The following is a 24843-nucleotide window of genomic DNA, read 5'->3' as shown; positions in this document are numbered from 1 at the left end:
GGTCAGAGAGTATTTTGAAGAAATTGTAAAATGGTTTATCTGTCATTTCTCATCGCGTCTTCTCAACGGTCTTTTTAAACACGCTTCACACTCGCGAAACATCCCTTTCTTGGCGAGCCCCGTCGATTCTGAAAGATTTGTGCACCGTAGTTGTGCTGTTCAGGGGGAGGAGGAGGCGGATCTAGTTTTTGAGGAGCTTGGAGAGGGGGGCTGTGCTTCGGTGCCACTTATCATTAGATATGGCCACCGTTACAGAGCACCCCGAAGCGTCATCTTCAACTTAATTTTGTGCTATTTCATAGTCATTTTGCAGCTCGGTCAGCGCGGCAGGCGAGATGTTGTTTTTGGCGAGCTAATGTTTGTTTTTACATGTCTTTTGGAGGCGGTTGTTACTGCGTGGCAGGATGACTGTGAGTCTCTCCTAAACTGGCCGCTTGGTCCCGCAGCTTGTCGCAGCTGAAGAAAATAGAACCAGTTGCCAACCCCCAGCGGTCGGCATCCAGCTTTTTTTTCCCTATTGCTTTGCGGGTCGCTACACTTTCCCCCGAGGATTCCTACTTAATGTTTGGCCCACGGAGCGTTGACTTTAGCAGCCGCTTGGATTTCGAGGTGGTTATGTTTACACGTTAATGGTAAAATTATTGGCTGTAGACTTGGGTGGCTAACACCAACTAGCTATATAAGCCGAACTCGTGCGACGACAGCTGTCATTGGAGAAAGGAAAGTGATCCCCGCAGATGCGTGCGCCAATGAAGCGGTTTTCTGTTGGATTTACATCATCCGCTTCTCCATCAAATGGGCAAAGTTGGGAATAACATTGCAGCGCTGGAATATAATGATATGCGTTGTGCATTTTTGAGAACTGCGGTGTTGCTTCATTGGAGAGAGGCTAGCTAGCTCCATTAGCTTGCTAGCTAGCTGGGTGATAAGTGCGACGTTTCATCCCCCTTATTTTGGACATGAAGAGGATAACTCTCTATTCATAGGGCTGGAAGGTAAGCTATATTTGCCTCTTCGTCTTTTTACTTCAATGTAAGCTGAGTTTGTTGGGAATTTACCTTTTCACGTAAGGCTGAGCCAACCTTATCCTTCTCCAGTCTGATGTTGGGGGTTTGTCGCCGCCTTGGCTTTCATGACTCAGACTATTCAACGGAACGGCACATTCAATTGAACATTTCGTGGGTGCTATATAAGCAAATATTAACACATTTACTGCATTATTCAGTGAAAATACACGCAGCTAACGTTAGTTGGAAGCTAAAAGGGAAAAAAATCAGAACCTGGGTGGTTGTGTAACCTATCATTTTCACTTTTTGTGCATCATTGTAGTTCCCTAGAATAGTTCCGTTTCATTGAATAGACCGAGCCTTTGTGTGTGTGTTGGGCTCCCCTTTGCTTTGCACCCGGTTTGAAGCTGACTATAAGGAGGGGTAGTGTTTTTAAGGTTTCTCGACAAGTTTTCTATGAGCCATGGACATGTTTAACACTAGCACTGGGAAACAAAGGGGTGAAGCCTTTTTTAGTGTTTTGGCGTAGGCGTTAGTCGCATGTATGAGTTGGACAACTAACTGCAACCATAGGTAACCTGTTTGCTATAGGTGGCCCTCTCTTTTAAAGTTGTCTCTAAAGCCAGTCCTCCTTCGGTTGTTAACTACGATAAATGACTTCGTTTCTTTTTCCAATTTCTGTTAAATTTAGTCGACATCAACGTTACTTTTGTCTGTGGTCGACGAAGAAAAGGCGACAGAGTTGAGCACAACAAGCTAGCAGTCGTTAGCTGGATGCAGCTGCTTTGTGCCCAAGCTTCGGTCAACAAAAGCTAACGCTAGCATGTTTTTGGTTGCTCCCGTGGTGGTCGTGACTGCCTTGTAGTCACCGGATCTTAACCTCAGATGCCCCAAGTAAAGTTCTCCTCATCACCTTTGAGCGTTTGCTTGTTGTACAAAAATGCTCCTTATCCGACGACTTCTTATCATATCAGATCCTACAGTGTTTAAAGAGACAATGTCTTCAGTTTTGTTTGTTTTTTTGTTTGTTTGTTTTATCTCAGGGGTAACATTCCTAACTTGGCGTTTGTGCAGTTTTATAAAGGGTTTGTATTTCGTGTTCAGTTTTGGTGTTGGACGACTTCTTAAAGGCTGTTGAAGTCAATATAATTGATAGAAAGATGTTGAATTGCCACAGACAAGCAGCGAAAGGTGGTGTGTGTCAAAGTGAGACCTCTTCTGAGTCACTGAAAAAGCCTAACTAATAATTTAAGCCATTTTCTGACCACACTGTCTGCACATGAATAGGCATGGATGGCACTGAATTAAAAAAGGTTTAACATGGCACAATTTATTATAAACACACATATTAAATCTGGAACTGCATGTATCCTCATTTACATTATTATACAGATGAGCAGTACCTGTTACTGCACATAATGGGGATTGATAAGACACAATTTTATGTTTCACTGAGCAAAACACTGTGCTTCTGCAGTTTGGAATGAGTTTGCTTTTATAACTTAGTATGTGTCACAAATGTGCACATTTTCGGTCTGTGCGATGCTTATTTAAAAAAAAAAAAAAACAATGACCAAAAAGTGTTTGATGTTGATACTATCAGGTATGTGGTTTACCCTAGATATAAGCTGGGGTTTCAGTATACAGTTGAGTGCTTGAGCTCAGTCAAGTTTTGAGTGAGAAGAGCTAGGCTCATTTTAATGAATTATATAATCAACTGCTTCAAATCAGTCGCATCCTGCGGATGCACTCAAAATTGCGGCATCTTGGACTATAGCTGGAGATGATGGTCTTTGTTGTGCTCTGCTGCCTCGGTAAGCTCAGTGTAGTGGTACATGAATGAGCCAGTTCTTTTAAAAATAGTGCTGCAGTTTGCAGTCGTTTTCTGCAGTAGAAGGACAACTGTGGTTGTCACCTGCAGTCCAAGACAGTGGCGATGTCTTAGTAAGGACTTAAATAATATAAATAACCAGCTTTGTCATGAGCCAGCATGACAAGGAAAACTATGTTGCTGATTTGGGATTGTCTGCTTGTAAATCAGTGCAAGATTCGACATAACCTGTGGACGTGTAGTCAAAGGAATATTGGGCAAGTTTATTTCCCTGGTACAGGTTCAGTTACGGTGTTTCCACCAGTCACAGTTAATCCATTAACCTCCGAGACAAATTGGCTGAAGTGAATGCTCACTAACAAGTATTTCACTTTGTTTTCTTTCTTGCAGTCATTATTTCCACATTTAGAGGATCATTAATGAAAACATATGCAAAAGACAATACTGGTGGTGCTGGATTAAAAAAAAAAAAAAGACAGCTTTTCACTCACATTTGTGACTAAAGAAAGATGGATGTGGACTGTAAGGACTTAAGGTCACATGTATAAAAATATATATATATATATATATATATATATATATATATATATATATATATATATATATATATATATATATATATATATATATATATATATACACACACACACACACACACACACACACACACACACACACACACTTTATTTTTAACATTTAGCCCAAGAACCTTCAAAACTTTATCAAATGGTTGATAAAGCAGTGGAGATGACGAGCGGCATCGTCTCTGTGACATTCACACTGGGCAATAAAGACTCAATGCTGTGACCAAAGCAATCACGAAGGGGTGGAATGAGAATTTATTTATTTTTTCTTTCTAGAATTGACTACAATATCACTCGTTGCTGAACTTAAGCATCGAGCAGCTTTTGTTTTTTCTTCCTTAAATTTGGCACACATTTTGTGAAGTTGCGCTCTCTCTCTCTCTCTCTCTCTCCCCCCCCCCCCCCCCCCCCCCCCCCCCCCCCTCCGTCTCCCATGATTCTTCTTCGTAATCCAGTGGTGGTCCTTACTTGTAAAGTAGTATTGTGAGATCCCCATAACTGATACATCGCTATTGTTGTACATTAAGGTTTCCAGCAGTATACAAGGGATTTAAAATTGGCTTATTTTTGGTTTTCACAGTCTTATTAAAATATACAGGGGTTCAGTAAAATACTCATTTCCTGTAGTGTTGTAAATGAGAAATGTTACGGTTGACACTGCAATGATGTTGTCCTTGCATACATTAAAAAAATGAGTCACTATGTATTGTTGAACAGTTCTTAATGTGTGTGTGTGTGTGTGTGTGTGTGTGTGTGTGTGTGTGTGTGTGTGTGTGTGTGAGAAAAGGAAAAAAACAAAACAACAGTCACTTAACTTTGTCCTTGTCCACATTGGCAATGAAAGCCATCAGCCATCATTGTGTGAACTTGGTTAACACAACAAGGTATTGCAATGAAGTCAGTTTTTGACAGCGTTGTGCTCACAATTCACAGTCAAGCGAAATGTCTGCAAAAGAGATTTGAAGCCTTAATAAAAATGCTTCAAGTAGAAATTGCATACAAGCTATTATACATCCTGTATAGACTGCAGTATTACTTATACGGAAGGCAAGTCTGGTCTTTGTGCCCTAAATGGGCTGGGCAGGATGAGCATCTGGAAATGGCCACTGAGAAGGTCATAGCAGTGTAATATTATTTCAGATAAACAAAGATCTGTGCCTCTCGTACAACCATGTCACTTTCAGTAATGAGAAAAAGACTTGTTCTGCAACACTTACTGTAGCCAGATTAATGTGTTCATAATATTCATGTACACATGTAGACCAGATCTACACAAGCATCTACCACAGCAGTGCTTATGCTGACATGGAAATTTATGAATTTCCATTAAGTCTTAGTATGCTGCTCAACTGAGAAGATTTGTGTAGAAGATGTGTGTCCAGGCAAATGCTAGTAACTGGTGATGAATTTTTAAAAAAAGAAAAAAAAACTAAAGAGTGGAGGAAGATAATAAATGCAAATGTGTTCTTATGTTGCACTAGTATCATTGAATGGTTTGAAGTGGCAGTCTCAAGTATCTTCATTTGAGTGTCTTAATTCAGTCTGGCAGTCCATCGGCTATTGACAGGATGTGCAAAACATGGCCCTCTGGCCACTGGGCATCCTTGATAACATTTTAAGCAGCTCACAACCACAAGGAAAGGATGCACTACTAAAAATTTAATTCATCCAATTTTCACATTATAGTAGAGCAGCAAAAAACAAGACCAAGGGAGCACACCCCTTATATTTCATCTCTTTTGTTCTAGTTGACATAGTAGACTACAGCTAATATCAGAATGGAACAGCCACCTCACTCATGGTTAAGAAGCTACGAACAAGAGAGAGAAATTTACAAACACCAGGGATGCAACAATATTTGGATCAGATGGATCTAAGGTTGTAAAGTGTCCAGATTAATTGACTTCTTGACTAGTAAATGATTATTACACGTGCACAGGCATATAGTTCACTAGGCTTGTACTGTAAATATGCTCAGCTACTAAAACTGGGATATCTTTTTCGGTAATATGATTATGCTCAAGGTGCAAGGGATTGGTGGCATTACTTTTGATCCACAACAGTTTTTCTTTTTGGTTTGTTGTATTTACTAACACATAAAATGTGTCCAGACAATGGACATGGTGCTGTTATTTGGTACACACTGCTCAAGTTATCCATCTGCTCTGTATTTCAATTTTCCGTACTGCACACTGGACTGGAGTTAAGTGAGAACACACTAGGTAGTATGTTTTAAAGAGAACCGTGCATAATAACGAAGTATTAACAGAATTTAATAAAAAATTAAATGACAGACATGGTCAAGATTATATGGATTAGAGGTTCTAAATGTTGGTTTTGTTGAATTGCCCAGCCACATATCAGTGTGATCCTTAGATAAGTGATGATCTTTGCAGCTGATATTTTAATTTTTATTCTTGCTTATGTTCTGTGTTTACTCTCATGCTGCTGCTGCTGCAGTACATGAGTTGCTAGCAGTGTAGCTAATGTATCATAGGAGACACTTAAGAGCCGAAGGTGATCAGTTGGACCACTGCACCACCAGCAGCTTTTCTTTGTATATTTGGAATACTTTTTGGCCTAATTATCTATTGTACTCAAGCGAGTTGACGCATCTCATGAGTTCAGAACACGCCAGTGTTGGCTCCTCTCTTTTGCTGTATATTCAGTGTAATGGTTCTTACATGTATGGTAACACAATGTTTTATCATTAACTCCATTAATATTATTTCAGCACCACTTCACAGGCAACGTATTGGAAAGAAGAACTTAAAGTGCGAAAAAAGAAACTAGCGTGACTGTTAATGGCCATAGTGCACTGTAATGATTTTCACACTGAACTGAAGTGAAACTAATGCAAATAAATTTGGTGAATATTTTAAATGAATAAAGAGAAAATAAATTGGATGTTGGACCTGTCCTTTATTATTTTACCAATAAATACAAATGCAATAAAACTCTATTCTTGAATGTATTTTTTTCATATTTTGTTGCAGCATTTACTTTTGCTTGATGTTGGCTTACACATTAAAGGACTTCAACTTATAAATTTAGCACTTGTACTCTATATGGGCAGAAATCTGAAGTCAACCTGTCAGAAATTGAAAAAGTTATCTCAGTAGAGCAGGGCGATATGACCAAAAATATTTATCACGATATACGTTTGAAAATTTGCGATAACGATATAATTGACACTAGGCAAAATACTTTACAACTCCACAACTTTATTAGTGCAAAGAAACCCAAAAAACATCAATGTATTTTCACACTGGGGACCAGGAGGCATACAGTGCTGCCAGGGCCAACCTGAGAAGAGGCATCAAGACTGCCAAGCAGCAGCACAGGAGGCGTATCGAGGCCAGGTTTGAGAACAACACAAACCCAAGGCAGGTCTGGGAGGGCATCAGGGCTATCACGGACTACAAAAGAAGAACACCATCACCCTCAGCCGACAGTTCTACTCTGGCTGAGGATCTAAATCTCTTTTATGCCCGTTTTGATAGGGAGAACACCGACCCTGTCCTGTCCCCTCTCCCCTCAACCGATCCTGCTCCAGTCCTGAGCACTCATGAGCTGAGGCGTGTGTTCCGGAGCATTAACACCAGGAAGGCGGCCGGGCCAGATGGAGTGCTGGGCCGGGTGCTAAAAGACTGTGCTGCGGACCTGGCGGACGTCTTCACCTCTATATATAACACCTCGTTGTCCTGTTCACTGGTACCATCCTGTTTCAAAGCAGCAACCATCGTTCCCATCCCAAAACAGTCAAATGTCACATGTCTGAACGATTTCAGACCTGTGGCACTCACCCCCATTCCCGCCAAATGCCTGGAGAGACTGGTCATTAAACACATCAGAGCTGCTTTTCCACCATCCCTGGACTCGCACCAGTTTGCATACAGGGAGAACCGGTCAACCGAGGATGCGATCGCCACAGTGCTGCACACATTACTGAAGCACTTGGAACACAGGAACACCTATGCACGGCTCCTCTTTGTAGACTACAGCTCGGCTTTTAATACCATCCGGCCATACAAACTCCGTCCCAAACTCCACCAACTGGGACTTAACTCCTCTCTGTGCAACTGGATTGTGGACTTCCTCACTAACCGTAGACAGTGTGTCAGAGTGGGTAAGAACACCTCTTCCACCCTTGTGGTCAACACCGGTGCCCCTCAGGGGTGTGTTCTGAGCCCTCTGCTATACACTCTCTTCACCCATGACTGTATTTCCTCCTGCGCGTCCAATCTCATTGTTAAGTTTGCAGATGACACTACAGTGCTCGGACTTATATCCAACAATGATGAGACAAACTATAGGACAGAGGTGCAACAACTAGAGTCATGGTGCCACGACAATAACTTGGTCTTAAACACCAAAAAGACCAAGGAGATCATTGTAGATTTCCGGAAGAGGGGTCATAACAACCATCTGCCTCTCTTCATTGGCAGTGAGGCGGTGGAGAGGGTGAGCAGTTTTAAATTCTTGGTGGTAACTGTGACCGAGGACCTGTCCTGGGGCAACCATATCACCTCAGTTGCACGGAAGGCCCAACAGCGCCTCTACTACCTGAGGAGACTGCGGAGCGCACACATTCCCAGATCTCTGATGTTGAACTTCTACAACTGTGCCATCAGCAGCGTTCTGACGTATGGATTTCTAGTGTGGTTCCCCAGCTGCACCAAGGCCGATCAGCAAGCACCCCAGTGGGTGGTGAAAGAAGCTGGCAGAATTATTGGAACAAGTCTGCCAGAGATCAGTAATATCTTCCCCACTCGCTGTCTGAGGAGGGTGCACAGTATCCTGCGGGACCAACATCACCCTGCGCGCCACCTTTTCCATCTGCTGCCCTCAGGGAGAAGGTACAGGTCTATACAGGCCAGAACATCCAGACTGGCCAACAGCCTGTATCCACAGGCTGTGAGGCTCCTGAACTCTCTGCCCCCCTCTCACGGACAATAACCATATCCAACTTCTTAATAGCAATGAACTGGTCTGCATTGGTGCATCATATCTTTATTCTCTTCCCCCTCCTGCCCCCCCCCCCCCCCCTCTTTCTTAAATAGATAACTATCATATCTGATATCATATCTCACAGTACAATAATATTGAATGGGTTGCATTGTTGTATTTTGTCATGTTTCTCAGGTCTTTGTCTGAATTTCTACGAACATTATTGCTAAGGATTGTCTTATTGCATTGGAGTCACACTGGGTTAAATATGTACACTTGGGTTTTAAGGGGTATTTATTATTTTCTTCTTTTTTTGGGTTGTATGGAAGCCCCAAACGCAATTTCATTGTTCTTGACAATGACAATAAATAAATACTACTACTACTACTACTACTACTTAAACAAGCAGTTGCTTGTTTTTTTTGTTTTTTTTTTAATGTGCATTAAAGTTATATAAAAATGTAACAGTGCAAATGCAAATTCCATGCTGACAGTTTAACCAAAAGCATTTCCAGTGGAAATTGGCCAACATATCCTGAGCATAACCATGTATAATATCCACAAAACTTCAAAAGAGGTTATATACACACACACACACACACACACACACACACACACACACACACACACACACACACACTCTCTCTCTCTCTACGGTAATATTATGTTGAAGCACAGTACGTATCACTCCGCGAGGCTCTTGCCTACGGTAGCCGTAATGCTTTGACAATCCATCAAGTGGTGCGGGTTTATAGCTTAGCAAAGTCGTACTAAAACATTTAACAGATTTTCGAGCGCCGTGTACCACGTAAAATCGTTTCGAGGTCAGTAAACGCAAACAGAAACCATACATAAGGCACAGGGGATTATAAGGGGCACTGTCGATTTTCAGAAAAATCAAAGGATTGATTTTTAAGTGTGCCGTATTTAAAAAAACAAAAAAAAAAAAAAACAAAAAAAAAAACAAAACACAGCAATAACGACGGCCCGCTAGCATACCAAAAATAGTGATTTGTTGTGTATCTGACGGACGAAAGCCAAACCAGTGCCACACCACTGAAGTTGCAGCATTTTTACAAACCAATTCTGATTCATCTGTTTCATTCAACGTTCCGCTTTCGCCCTTCTCATTCTCCATCACCGCCATGCTTTTTTAAATAAATTAATACATTTTTCATGTGCCCTTATATAATATTCTGGCTCCTTAAAATGTCAGTCACTAAAAAACTAAGATATGCTGGGCTATTTTCTGATGGCTTAACCTCTGGAAACATCAGCCAGTGTCTTAGGGGTTCCAGTGTAGCGGGGGGGGGGGGGGGTGTCATAATTGATTTCCACCAGTGAGTATTTAATTGAGCACTGTCAGTACAATTTATTGTAGTAGTAGTAGTAGTAAACAGATCTGAACTAACATCACTCTGATGGATGCATCAGGGGACAACCTGAGGTGCAGTATCTTGTCCAAGGATTCTTCGATATGCAGACTGGAGTAACCGGGGAATCGAGCCACAAACCTGATTGGTAGACGACCTGACACAGCTTCTCCGAACTATAAAGTGGCATTTAAAACACTTGTCATAACACATTGGCCGAAGCTCTTTGGCCAATGCATTTTATTTGCTTTCCACATTGATATCACCACATGAAAGCAAAATGTGATTAGTCAGTATTGGAGTAGCTGTGGCTCAGGCCATAGAGCATTTTTTTGTACCGTGTTTTTCACACTATATTGCGCACTTAAAATCCTTTAATTTTCTCAAAAATCGACAGTGCGCCCTATAATCCGGTGCGCCTTATGTATGAATTCTGGTTGTGCTTACTGACCTCGAACCGATTTTATGTGGTACATGGCACTCAAAATCTGTCAAAAGGTTTTAGTACGACTTTGGTAAGCTACAAAGCCGCACTGCTTAATGGAGTAATCTGAGTCCAAAACTCCGTCCGCTTCAGGTTCCAAAGTCAAATGAACACTGCGGCATCACAGTGTTAAAAACAGTCTAAATTCGTTCATCTTTAATAAAATGATAAATGTTCTGACTGAGAGATTTCTGAAAAACTTAAAACATACAGCTCTGCTATCACGACAGAAAACTAAACCGCAGTGACTTTTCTTAGGGTTACTGAAGTTGGACGAGCTGGTATATAATGATGTGCAACGTGATCGCTAGGGACACAGCTATGTTAGCATAACATAAACGCAATGAAGCTGGAGAATGAATGCTAACTTTTTTCCACTCGATAAAAGTTAACGCAAGGGTTCGCGATGGTTAGGGACAAATGCAATTGCATGACAGGATGTTGTTAACGGACCAACCTTCAGTCAGGAGAACAACTGAGATGATCCATCCACAATACAAGATTTGTAATTAATATACTGCAAGAACATGGGAATAGAGCAGCTGTGAGAGAATTGAACATTAATGAATCAATGGTACGGAAGTGGAGGACGCAAGAAAAATGAGTTGAGTGAAGTTTGAGTTATCTGACTGTTTTGTTTCGCTTAAGGTGCACCAGATTATAAGGCGCATTATGTATGAAAACAGATCCGTTCATCGACAGTGCACCTTATAATCTGGTGCGGATTATGGTCCGAAAAATATGGTACAAATCAGAAGGTTAGTACTTCAGTCCCAGACTCCTCTAGTCCACATGTTGAGGACGATGGTATTGAATTGCCTCTGATGTAGCCAACAGAGTTTGTGTGTGCGTGTAGATGCAATGATTTGAGTAATACGCACACAGAGAAGAACAAAGAGGCGGAGCTGTTACTGAGATTTTGAGCTCAGGCTGAGTAAAAGATAACAAGTTTCTAGCGTCCAAATCAGCAGTGCTGTTCCTGTAATCGCCATTAAAGCCTTCACTGGGAAAAAGCTAGTAGGAGTGCTTCCTCAAAACACCTGATCAACAACCTCTGACTTGAAGAAAAGCAAACTTTGAAGCTGCTCCATCCATGGCTGTTTGTTTTAACCTAGTCTGACAGCATGTTAAAACTACACAGCTTGATGTCAGCTGTCCTATTTTACATGGAAGACATACGTGCAACAAACAGTGCTGAGTCTAATGGGGTGCATGGGGTTTACCAGGCCATAAGGCTTTTGTAACATTTTCAGATTTAACGTGAAATAAAATATTGTATTAATGAAATTGATTTAATATTTCAAAATGTGAAAATAAAAGCTTTTTTTTCACAAGCCAATAAAAATGTACATGGATCAGTGAAACTCGGAGCCACTGACCTGGGGGTTGTTAGGTTGTTATTAATATGACTTAATGACTACACCATCATAACGTTTGTTTGTTTTGTTTTTTTTTTAACAGATGTTGATTGAAGTTAAACTTCAAAACATTGCAATTACTAAAATGGAAACAAATGAGCAGTTCAAAACCTGTGGGTTTTTTTTCAATAATTATTATTGCTCATTAATAAGAAAAAAGTATTTTCCTAATTCTTTCTAATTAATCAATGAATTAATCAATAGATTACTCAATTACTAAAACAATCAAATGCTGCAGCTCTAGTATAAAGAGGTTAAAGCTATTGAACAAAGCTATATGAGTTTGTGTACAGGGGTGAATGTGGTTTGTATTTAAGAGTGCTGAGAGTAGAAAAGGCATCTATAACTTGGACTACTTTGATTACAGATGGAAATGCGAAACTTGATATCTAAATATTTCAGAGTCAGCCTGTTTTTTTGTTTTTTTTATAATTGCATGCCAATAGATCTTTTCTTTAATTTAGCAGCACTGAGCAGATATATATCTGCCACATTGTCCTGTATGTGCCAATGTGGAAACAATTTTTACAATTTTTTTTTTTTTTTTTTTATATATAATCAGGGCTGGCTACCTTTCATGTTTGAATTGATACAAGTACTTGGAATTTGGTACCCCTAACAAATGGTGCCTTTTTTAGTGCTTGTTTTAGAACAAATTCAAATTCTTCTCTTATAAAATAATTCCATAATTATTGGCTGAAACTTTTTTTTTTATTGATAAGATTGTACACTCTACACTGTTGCCAGCTGCCTCGGTTAGTTTTACGACAGTGTTCCTGTTACAATGTTTGCATATAATATTAAATGGTAATATTGGCCTACTGTTAGTTATGGTCAGAAATCAAGATTTTGGACATACTGTAATGTGTTTACTGTAAATAGCATGCTGATGAAAAATTTCAGTGCAGCCAGTGAAAGTGACAATCAATGCAAGAGGGGAAAAAGCCTGATTACCTGATTAAAAGAGATATTGACAGCTTAAACTTTGCCCATCATTCCAGGGTTCGTAGTTAGCTGCAGGTCCTTTGTTGAATTTGCTTTCCGGCTGTCAAATATAACACACTCTTCAGCTTTTAGATGTATTTTGTGTTTGACCAGGTATTTTCTCAGACTAGAAGTGTCGCCATAACCAGCTTTGCAGTGTGTGCTACAGATGTTGTGCAGTTGAGTTTTAAAAAGTGTAACCACGGCTGAGACTGCTTCTAACTCCCCACCGCCATTGTCCTGTCCGGTGTCGATTCTTCACATGTCACAGGACTGATGTCATGCACCCTCGCTCTCTTTCTTCTTTTAACCCAGTTATGCTCCGGTGCCAAAATTTACACTGATTTAGTGTGAATCAATACTCAGTAGAGCTGATAAAACTTGGTTGGTACCCTAACAAGTAGTAAGCTGAAAAATATTTTAGAGTGTATATATAAGAATGGTGTTGTCACAGAGTTGTTAGGCTGAATGGCTGTGACACCATTGTTTACAAACTCTCCAATGTCTATAGCATATATAGCAGGGTGTACATCATAGCTTTAGACTGAAGTGTTTGTTTTTTAATTATTTATATTTTAATTAAAAGTTGCTCACAAGTTTTTAAAGTACATTGCTTTAATACGTTATTGACTATTTGTTTTCTTTTTAAGTATAAACAAGTGTGTAGAAAACTGCAGAAAGACATATCTTTTGCTAAACGTCTCCACTATTTTAACCATAACGCATGAGAGGTGTTGACATTTTTGATCTGCCACTTCTAAATGCATCTTCCTGTGATCAGCTATATTAATCCTCCATGCATCTATTATTATTATTATTATTATTATTATTATTATTATTAAAAATAAAAACATTTAAATAAAACAGCTACTCTAGGACTTTTATTCTTTTAGATGCTGACAGTCAACCCAATATTTTTGTTCCAGCTGTACAGTTTTTCTTATGAACTGGTTTTAAAATTTACCAGAAACATCAGGTTTGCAGGAATCTGAGCATGGTTATAAATGGTCTAGCAAAGCTTAAATTCATTTATTTCTAGTCTTACTAGAATTGTAGTCCATTTACCACTACAATCCTGCCATCTCAAAATTACTTTGTATTGTTAAATACAAGTAAAGGGCAGTATTCCCATTGTTTACCATTGAGTGCTTTGTAGTGGCTTTTCCTTCAGTGTGTGGGTTGCAGAGAATAGAAAATGTGAACTGGCTGTATGTGGAGTGATTACAGATGGCTTTGAGTAAGAAGTAGAAATCCTACTGCACTGTACTTACAGTAGTCAAAAGCTAACAAACAATTTTTTGCTCAGCATTGAATTTTTTGATTTTCTCTAAACCCCTAGTTTGCTTCTACCAAAAAACTGTAATCTTGGTGTGTTTGAGATGTCTCTGGTCAGATAAGCCACCTCAAAAATGCTTAAAACCAATTATTTGAAATTATGTAATCAAAAGTCCTAACATGAATTCAGTTCATTTTTTAAAAATTGATTTGGACACAGTAAGGTACAGTGACAACACTAAAGCAGTGTTATTAAATGCTACTGAAGATTGAAAGACAACATCAGGCTTCTACGGCTAGATGGGTGTTATAGATTGGAGACATATCCTCACTGGTTGTGTCTTTTTAAGTTTTTTTTTAAAAGGTTTTAACTGTGTTAAAACAGATCTGCAAATATACAAGAAGTTTCTGGAAAATGAAAATGCCCAAGAGCATTCATCATTCATCATCATTCATTGTTTTTAAATGGAAGTTTGGGAACACCAACCAGAACTGAAGCACCTATCAGGTCTTTATATCAGGATGGGTAGACTGAAGCTGTGCCTTGTAGTTTTTTTAATGTAGTTTTGCATGGTATACATACCGGAAGGATACTGCAATACTCTGCTGTTTCTAAAAACACAAATTTATGACTAATACCAGTGTTTGAGAAATGACAGTGTTCCAAAGAAAGTTGTAATTTCTGCATTTTATGTGCAACAGCGGCGCAGTGTTTTCCTGAGCGCACTACTTCATTTCCCTGCAGGCATAGTGGGCGGGCTAATGCTGCAGCTATCACAAAACAAGACACACAGTTCCCAAAACAAGTTTCTTGCATACTGTTTACAGCTAGCCAACAAAGTGAATGCATAGGATACACTGAGTAGTAGATGGCAGTTGGGGTAAGCTCACAAACATCTCTGTGAAAGTTTTTTTTTTTTTGGGGGGGGTTCTTTAAAAATTGAGATGGACCAAAGAAGCCAGCTTTACATTCATCACCTTTTCCCCCCCTAAAGGATTCAAAAAGAAGAGGGAATATGATAACTATTGCATGTTGTACATGAGTCAAATAAAATTATTATAAGCTAAATCTTCACCATTAAAGTTTGGCGAGCTTATTGGCTAAGGTCAGTGGCAACTGTTTGGTTTCTCTTTTGGCTAAATGGTGAATGAAGCAACCATGTATACAAATCGGGTGTTCGCAGGTATTCAGGTCAAAACAAAAGTTGTAAATTATCAATTTGTGTTCAATACGTTCTGTTAATGGTTAGCATGTCAGTTTCTTTTACACTATTGTATGTTGTTAACTTTCCCGTGTGTGCTTTTTTTTTTTCTTCCCCTTTTTGCTCTTGCCTTTCTGTACTCTTCTATCCCCTCTATCCCCCACCAATCACAGCAGATCCCTGAGCCTGTTTTTTGGAGGTCTCTTCTTGTTAAAAGGAAGCTCTTCCTTCCCACTTGTTACCAAGCATGTGCACTGATTCATTGGGTGGGGGGGTTCCTCTAATATATTAGGGTCTTGGGTCTTCACCTTGCCATGTAGAGCACTTTGAGGCAGCTTTAGATGGGAGTTGGCGCTGTATATAAAAGTGAATTGTCAGACATGCTCTTGTTTATGAAAAAGAGAACAGAATCTAAAAATAGCAAATAATCTAGAGTTGCCTGTAAAAACAACAAAGTACGTGATTTCCTCTCTCATTTTCAGCCATAAATGAGTATACATACTTCTTTAATTAGTAGTTTACATATCAAAACAGTTACAAAACACAATAATGAAAACAAAAGCAAAGATGATGCATTTTCACAGAATTTGTAAAGAGGACAGGAATGGTGTTTATGTAGGAAAAAAACCCAAAAGAACTCAATTCTAAGTATTTGGTCTATGTTGAGATTGCAATTATTAAACACAATTTCTACCATTTAGTAATTTAACTGAAGGGGGGGTGGTGTCAAGATATTGAGGGTTTTTTGGGGGGATTTTTTAAGACAAAATTGTGATAACACTTGGGGGGTTAGTTGCACAGTCTTATTGGTAGAGACCTCCAAGTATAACAGAGCAGCCATTTTTCCACAGGAAGCCACTTACAGCACACTTATTCAAACTGCCCCAAAATAATCAAATGCTAGCAAATTAATTTGATAAAATCACAAAGAAGTAAAATGAAGTAAGCAGTTATCCACAAAGTATGTTGTCAAATAGATTAATTTCAATAGGTGCGTGTGAGCAGGAAACACTGAAATTAATGCTGTTTATAATAAGGCAAGACAGATTTTGCACTCACTATTTCAAACTTAAATTTCTCTAAAAGTACGAATGTGTTACCTACACATCATCAGCACACTTTTTTCCTTTATCAGTACCAGGAAAAAAGTGTGCTGATGATGCGGGCCAAATGTAATTAGGCTGGCCCACGGGCCAGAGTTTGACACCTATGAAATACAGGATCTCTGGAGAGACTTGAATATAACTATGTGCATCAAAACCTAGGTGTGCTGAGCATGTATCATTCCTAAGTAGACTTTGAGTTTAATATTGCTACCAGGGTCTGATTTTCAATAACATATCAGAGTAGTTGTATATGAAAAGATGAAATCAATTTAATTGTCTGAACAAAATGCAGAAAATTTCAAAGGCGACAAAAGCTTTCTGACTACGCTGTTTGAGTTTACAGATAAATCAAAAATTATTCAAAAAACATGGACTTCCATGTTTATCAGTTAAAAATAGCGTCTTAGACATGTACTAAATTAAAACCTGTTAATATAAATTCAGATTAGGTGCAAATCAGCATCCGTTTTGCTTTTTTCCAAACATTGCTTACCTCGTCTTTCTTAACGGTTTTTCAGAATGTCATCAGAGGATAAGACTGTGGAGCCCTCTGACCAGGGACCCTCACCGCCATCAAGCAGTGTAGGGGCCACGTCCACAGGAAGTCCTGCCCACGCAGACAAGCGACCACGTGGCAGGCCGCGCAAGGATGCTGCTGCCCTCCTACCCCAGGCACCACCCTTATCCACGTCTAAGAACAGAAAAAAGTAGGTTTTTACCTTTGACATTCAAATCAGTTTGTATTTTTAAAGCTCAGGGAATTACTTATTCTTGCTGAATTGGTTAGCATTGCTAGTGCAGTAACTTTATGTAATACTTTTTGTAAGCAGTGGTCTGGTGCCGGACCCCCTCTATAAAATGCTTAGGTTTAGACTTTAAATTAGTCTTGAAATTTTTCTTGACATTGGATTTGTAAGATGTGCGGAGCCAAAAGAAGAAGAAGTGTGAATCCCATATTCTTTTCAAACTTTATATATTTTAAATATCTGATATTACCTGCTTCACCATTTCCCCTTAGTGACAGCGCAGGTGAGGTTTTAGAGACATACCCATATGTCTCTCATATTGGATTTTCTTAATTATCGTCCTCTTAAATCCAGAATCTAATTTAAGATCCTTCTCGTCGCATTTAAGCTTTTAAATAATCAGGCCCCATCTTATCTCTAAGACCTCATAGTACCATATCACCCCATTAGACCACTTTGCTCTCAGACTGTGGGCTTACTTGTTGTACCCAGGATATTTTAAAGTAGATTGGGAGGCCTCTCTTCTGTGGAACCAGCTTCCAGTTTGGATTCTGGAGATAGATACCCTCTCTACTTTTTAAGATTACGTTTAAAACTGTTTGATCTTATAGATAAGGCTGGATCGTGTAACCCTGAACCCTCTTAGTTACGTTGCAATCGGTCTAGGCTGCTTCCTTTAATGCACTGAGCGCTTCTTCTTCATTCACTTTTTCCCCTCTCACTGTGTTTATACACCACTCTGTATTTAATCATTAGTTTTGTGGATTTTTTTAAATTTTTTTTTTATTTCTGTCTCTTTTCCATTAATGTGTTTTTTTTTGTGCTGTCTTCCTCCTCTTACCCTAACTGGTTGCATAGATAGCTGCCTGTCCCTAAGCCTGCTTTTTTTTTTTTTTTTTTTTTTTTAAAGTTTCATCCTGCTAAAAGGGTTTTTTTCCTTTCCACTGTCACCAAGCACTTTTTCTCATGCAGTCATCTGAATTTGTAATTTTGTCTGTGTTATTGTAAGGTCTTTACCTAACAAAATAAAACACCTTGATGCTTTATGTGATTCAGCACTATATAAATAAAATTGAATAGGGAATTACTTAATTCTTGCTGAATTGGTTATTCTTGCTGAATGCGATCACAGCAATGATTAAGGGTGTTGAACCTGGGCAACATTTAATATTTGGCCAAAAATAAGCCTTGGGAATTTGTTGCTGTTGCAATGGGCACAGTGGAGTAGATCTGCAATGTTCACCACAACCGAGAATTGATACGCGTAAATGATTACAAATACATGGTTTTCTTCTTAAACTATTCTTGTGATCAAAGTTTAGAAAATTAGGCTACAGTTCTGTAACCGACATTTGCAACACAGAGTGAAAAATAAATTTAACTTGCTGAATCGGACTCGTAGACTTTAGAAAGTCATGTATGGTATTTAAACCCCTTTACTTTTACATAACACTGTAAACTTGATAACAAAACCCCAGAAAACTATGCAAGATTTAATAAGATGGTTGTGGTGAGACTTACCGTTGCACTCCTGCCACCATGTACATCACTCTATGTGAAATTTTACAGTAAACCTAAGAAATCATAGTAACAGTGGTAACTTAAAATCTTTCACTGGTTATTATTTTTATTTTTATGTATTTATTATTCATGGTAAGTTAAGTACACAAAACCAGCTTTGGAAAAATGGGTGATCTTGCCTTTTATTATTGCTTCTCCTCCAAATTCTGTCAGGTGTCATGAGCTTAAATACCCCATTCTGTGTTACTGCTTATTAAATCCAGTGCTTACCTGGTAAGAGACGGCATTAAAACTTAATCCCATGTTATTAAACAAAAATATCAAGGTGGTGCATAGGAAGCATTGGGGAAAAAAGCCCTCAGTTTAAATCTGAAAATGGTCCTTATACTATATGTGGCATATTTAAAGTGGTCTGAACCTACTTTTGGCTGCTCCTATTTGAATCCAAAGGGATTTGTGTTTCCTCCTGGAATTAAAGTGGGGGCCTTTTGCAGTGTACTCAATAGTACCGTGGTTGACCACTTCTTACTTAAAGTAGTCTGAAACTACAAAATATTTTATGGTCATTCTAGCATTGCATAAGTTACTACTTTAAGTCCTTTGTAGAAGTCCTTGGGGTTTTAGCAGCTTGATTTCATGTAATTCCACCACAGATGTTTAGGCTCCGTGCAAGGTGTCCTGCTTCTCTGTGACTTCCTTAGCAACATACAATGCAGCTTAGAGCTGTAAAATAATGCCCGCAAGGTTCTTAACTCTCTCCTCAGTCTGTCCTCTCATTCAATCTTAATACCCTGTTCCCAATGGATCGTTTAATCTCCAAGTATTCAGACAATACATTAATGCCACAGTAGAAGGATGACCAGGGACACACTTGAAATACTTAATGTTGTTTAACTGGTCACGAACTAACCATCAGCAGTTTTATTTATATCTTTGTAATGGCTAGGGTTTTGTTAAGAATCAAGAATAGAATTACAATTTGTATATATTTTAAAGTATGTCATTATTTTTGCAGAATAGGCTGCTGATTACACACTTATTTAGCTCTGCCACAATTATTTATCCCCTCTCAGATTTCATTTAATTAGATACAAACACCTCCTGAAAGCTAAATTGCAAGCTCATATTCCATAAAACACCCCCAACACAGTGATTACAGCTTTGTGAATTCAGACAATTTACTCCATCCCGATTTCTAATTACTGTTGGTCATAAAAGCCTACAGGCTAATGAGGAATGGCTGGTCCTCTAAACTGTACTGTAACTTGTAATCGAACCATGGTGAACACTTATAACGTCATTCTAGACCAATTAATTGTTCTCATAGGCTAATCAGCTTCATTCTGTGGTGTATGTTTTAATTTTAAAATTGTCATAGATAAGTGTGATTAAGGGTATTGATTTGTGACAAAGGTGGATGCTCTATAAATCGCTGTTGTAGACCTGATTGGTTAGAATTTACTAGATTTGCTTATGCTCCATCTGCTAGTCCATCTCTTCCAGAGCAACATGATCCTTGTCAGGTTTTCCAGGCAGCACTGTGCTAGCTGGGACTACTTACCAGAGCATTATTTTCACCTTTTCTTTTTTTTTTTTTCTTTTCCCTGTCTCTCTTGCTCGCTCTCCCTGTGGTAGGACTGTGGGGGGAAGTTGTGCAGGGTATGGGACCCGAACACTAGTCTTTTGCATTTGTCAGTGACATAACTGGCTGTCTGAATGCTGCAATTTGATCTCATTAGTTCTGAATAATATAATATACAGCTTGATGCTGTGTGGTGGTCTGTGCAAAGACGTCACTGCCAACACCTGTTTTCAGGTTGTGATCATAGGCTTATAACTGCTCATATATCAATTTGGGCTTGGTTTCTGCTATTAGATACTAGAAATACTTGAAAGATAAAAATTGTATTTAATGAAAATTTTACTAGATAGTAGTAGTAGTAGTAGCAGCAGTTGGCCATGTACTAAGCATACTACATGTAGGACTGCAACGATTAGTCGACTAGTCACGATTACGTCGACTATCAAAATCGCCGACGACTAATTTAATAGTCGATGCGTCGTTTGAAGCTTTGTAAGATCCCAAAAGACGCAGGAATAAGTAGTAGGATTTAAGAGTGTAATAGCGGACTGAAACAAAAGATGGCAGCACTGCATGTACAAGGATGCCAGCTGCCGTTAAATCCCGAAGAAGAAGAAGCAGTGTCCGGTATCGCAGCCGTGTCCAAATTCAGGAACCGCATCCTCCTGTGCCCGCATTTGTAGGCCGATTACGTTACAGCGACACGACGAAGACTGTCCAAATTCGAAGACTCCGACAAATGTGCCCTTCATTTCCCCAGATTTAAAGGATGGGTCGGGTGTGTACTTCGTGGCCCAACCTATCACAGAATTCATAGCGCGGCCCAACTCAGTTTCCAACAATAGCGGCAGCTAGTTAGTTTTAATATTACTCTTATTATACTTTCTGGGTCACAAAATAAACATTACACATAATTTCAGGCGAGCATGTAGCTGTGTAAACTTCAAATATCTGCTCAGTTTATCAAGACACCACATATTTTCAAAAGCGCTCCAACGTTTTCGGAAACATCTGTTACTCACCAGCTCGATAGCGAGCCGAGGTTCAAGGCTCACTAGAGCAGGTGAGAACACCGGACTCCCGGCAAATCGTTTTCAAACCCACTGCCGTCTTTCGCTACTCAGGTTAAACATGACATATAAGTCACTTAGATAACTTAAAAATGTTATCGTTTGGCTTTTTTCAGTATTTTATTTGTTCCTGAGTAAATCGGTTTGGCTGAGATTAAAGTTATAGTTTTTACACAGCTGAATAAACGTCAAGCAGACAACTGATTATCAGAAGTGTGAGATGCTCGAGAATATGCTCCGGTGTCCTGTTATATTTTAGATAGCAAGGAGCAGACGGCTGAGTTTATTAAACTCCACCGAAACAATCTGCTAATTTCATTAAAATTTAATAAACTATCATCTTGTCTTTATTTTTAGTTAGCACATAAGCTGTACGTTTTACGTCCAATGGATGCATGATCTGATTAGTCGACTAATCGCAAAAAATAATCTGTGACTAGTCGACTATTAAAATAGTCGTTTGTGGCAGCCCTAACTACATGGTCATCTCATAAATGGTTTGATGCTCTTTTATACCTTTATACATCTTTAGCTGGTTATTGGTATGGACATGAGTTTTTTTTTACATGTTCTTACCATATTGACCAGGTTTGAATAATATACATTCACTGGACAATTTGTTAGGTACGCCTACCCAGTGCTGGGTAAGAGCCCATTTTAGCTTTAGAATATTTGGTCCATATTGACACAATAGCAGCACACAGTTGCTGTAGATTCTTTGTCTGCATATTTCTTATAGAGATATCCTGTTCTACATGAGACCAAAGGTGCACTTTTGGATTGCGATCTGGTAACTATAGAGGCCACTTGAGTACTGTGAACTCATTGTAACGTTCAAGAAACCCAATTGAGATGATTTTGAAACGTTCCTTGTTGTTCTGTTGAAAGTAGCCATGCAAAAATGGATACAATGTGGTTATAAGGGACAGACATGGTCAACAATAGAACTCAGACAGGCTGTGGTGTTTAAATGATGCTCAGTTTGATACTAAGAGGACCAAAGAGGGACAAGAAAATATCTTTCTCGTCATTAAAACCAGTCTGAACTGTTACAAGGCAGGATGGATCCATGCTTTCATGTTGTTTATACCAAATTGTGGTTCTATCATCCAAATGTTGGAGCAGAAATTGAGACTCATTAGACCAGGCAACCTTTTTTCCCAATCTTCGTGAGCCTGTGCGAACTGCTGTCAGCTGGAAATAGTCTGGCCATTCTCATTTGACCAATGGCATCAACAAGACAATGCATTTTGACCAGGACAATTCCAGTAGATCAACAGTTTCTGGTATACACAATCTAGGGCTGTTCTAATAATACCAGCATAATTTTTTAGGTGTTTTTTTTTTTTTAAAGTGTCATATCATGATATCATTACTATAGCAGCATCCTACACTTATATTCCGTATTGCACACAATAATGAGGCACACTCAGACATGTCCGACAGGCAGACAGCCAGGTGTCCGGCTCTGATGACGATTTGGTAACAGCTGAGGTCATTGAAAAAAACCCAACAAAGCACAGTACCTTAAAATTATTTGTGCGAAAGCCGGAAACGACAAACTTGTTTCACTACTTGAGCCAAAAAACACAGAGTACGACCAGGCTATCAGCTGGTGATGTATGACCGAAATGTAAACAAATGACTCACCCAAGCATCGTTGGAGCACTCGCTAGATATACTTCTTACAACAGGAAGAGCAAACGGTGGCTGGTAATCACTGATGCAGTTACATATTGTTTAGCCAAGTAAATGACAGCAATTCAAATGGTGGAAAGGGAGGAAGGAGGAAGACATTTTTCATTTTTTATTATGTGGCAATACTGTGCAGGCTGCTGATGAACGACAAGTTACCTCAACTTAGATATTATTAAACTAAAGTGTAGAGCAGTCATATTATACTTAATATTTCCAGTGAAAATGCTACCTAGGCTAATTTTGTGCTTACATTTGAGTTGTGCTGTGTCACTACTATTGTACTATAGTGCTGCTGCTGGCAGCTTGTTTTAATAGATCCACACTTTAAATTCGATAGTCTGTTATCGTTGACAGCAAGTCATTGGTAAAGAAGAACTGAAAATGCCCTTTAGGTTATTTGTACTAGTAAGTGCTGCTACCTGCAAGCTACAGTCCCCACTATAACACTCTTCAGTAATTTCTTTTTTTTCTCAGTATCCACTGAGATTAATTAAATTTTTATGCTCATCTTATTCTTAAAATAAAAGTTGTTTCTTATAAGAGAACCAGATACTATTTTGCTGTAAGTCCACTGTGCATCCAGTGAAAAAATTAACACAGTACCCTCTGATTTATTTATTTATTTATTTATTTTAAAGGGGGGGAAAAAGTGTTGAAAAAATAGTGAATTATGAAAACAAATCAGAAAATGAGCTGTTCTGCTTGTGGCAGAGTTCCACTCATGTTTCATGTTGGGACATTATCTTATTTTCTCCTGTAAGCCAATTTGTTGCTTCTAGTCTTCCAAAAGCAATAAATGAGTAACTACAGACTGCTGTCTTTTGATCTTGCAAGACCAGAAGAGTCTCGTCATTAAAATATCAACATAAATCAAAAATCATCCAAGCTGTGCAAGCCACTCATCAATCCATCTGCTATACTGGGATCCAGGCTTTGACAATCTACTGTAATGCCATCATGCAGACCCTTTCCAGACAGTTGAAGCAGTAAGGCCAGTAAAGCAACATCTCCTTCCACTCCCTGGTGGCATCCAGTCGCTGATACCCTCATTTGTAACTTTTTCCATAAAGACTAGCTGACTGCGGCTTTTGCTATTGCTATGTACTTAGCTACTGTTTGATTTTTAAAGATAACAAAATTAAAAACTGAAAAGTAAATTTGTTCAGAATAGCATTAAAAAATTAAATTGATATAGAATAGTTACTGAGAGAGGCCATCCACCATTCCTGATTATATCTACACCGACTTCCATATGATCCTGAACTACAGTAGTTGGTTCATACTAGGCCATGTAATAGGCTATAACAGAGTTCTGTTAAAATGCAGTTGTTTGTTTCTACATCAAGTTATTTATGTTTGACTCAAGCTCACAGGTAATTGTTTTTAGCCAAGGTTTGCTAGAGACTTCTTCTGTCATTCCCCATGGAAGTCATTTAGAAGGAGGGGTTGATTTGGCATCTAGCCATTTGTGATTTTTCTCTCCAGTGACACAAAATTACCCACCCCCACCCCCAATCTCCTCCCTCACTTCCCACCCGCTGGATCCTCCTGAGTACCCCGGACACATACTGCTCTCCTTTGGGCTGTGTTTGTTCTCCCCACTTAGCCTGCTAGCACTCGGTGTTGCTATTTAATTTGTATCCATGACAATTATCCCCTCCACATGCTGCTTCCAAGATTAGGTTAACTGAGCTTGCGTTGAAGGGATGCTGACACTGGCAGATATTTACATACTCTGTGTGTACAAGCAAGGTATGAGTTGGTGTGTCTGAGCGTATGAGTTGGCACACAACGCCTGTTTGTAAATGTACACGTGGTTGTCTGTTTGCTGACATGGCACATACAGTGAAATATAAGAAAGGTGGAACTTTCTTTGTTAGAAAAGTGTGTTGATACTAAGGACTTCTTTAAAAGCTAACATTACACATATTATGATCGTTCACAGACAATCACCTTAAAGGGCTAGAGGTGAGAATTTTAGTTACAGTTAAACTGAGTAATTCAAAACCTGG

General features: G+C 39.1%; 1 protein-coding gene across 8 annotated transcripts in view; it reads left to right on the top strand.

The window, feature by feature from the left end:
* The first annotated feature begins 239 nt into the window (after window positions 1-239).
* The window catches only part of kmt2cb (lysine (K)-specific methyltransferase 2Cb), a 93608-nt gene continuing 69004 nt past the window's right edge, over window positions 240-24843 (top strand). For 7 of the 8 annotated variants that reach the window (XM_086272722.1, XM_086272723.1, XM_086272719.1 and 4 more), the window contains exons 1-2: window positions 240-995; window positions 16733-16921. In XM_086272722.1, coding sequence (XP_086128848.1) covers window positions 16734-16921 — 188 coding nt within the window. In that variant the 5' untranslated portion in view covers window positions 240-995; window position 16733. The remainder of the gene's footprint in view (window positions 996-16732; window positions 16922-24843) is intronic. The other variant, XM_086272724.1, reaches the window with a different exon arrangement.

This window comes from Aulonocara sp. 'chitande type north' Nkhata Bay, linkage group LG18 (assembly GCF_057382095.1).
Source record: "Aulonocara sp. 'chitande type north' Nkhata Bay isolate Kocher_YH1m ecotype deep benthic linkage group LG18, A_spYH_male_GT1.1, whole genome shotgun sequence".
NCBI classification, from domain to species: domain Eukaryota; kingdom Metazoa; phylum Chordata; class Actinopteri; order Cichliformes; family Cichlidae; genus Aulonocara; species Aulonocara sp. 'chitande type north' Nkhata Bay.
Note: the sequence above shows the minus strand (reverse complement) of the source record. Positions and strands in the feature narration are given on the sequence as shown.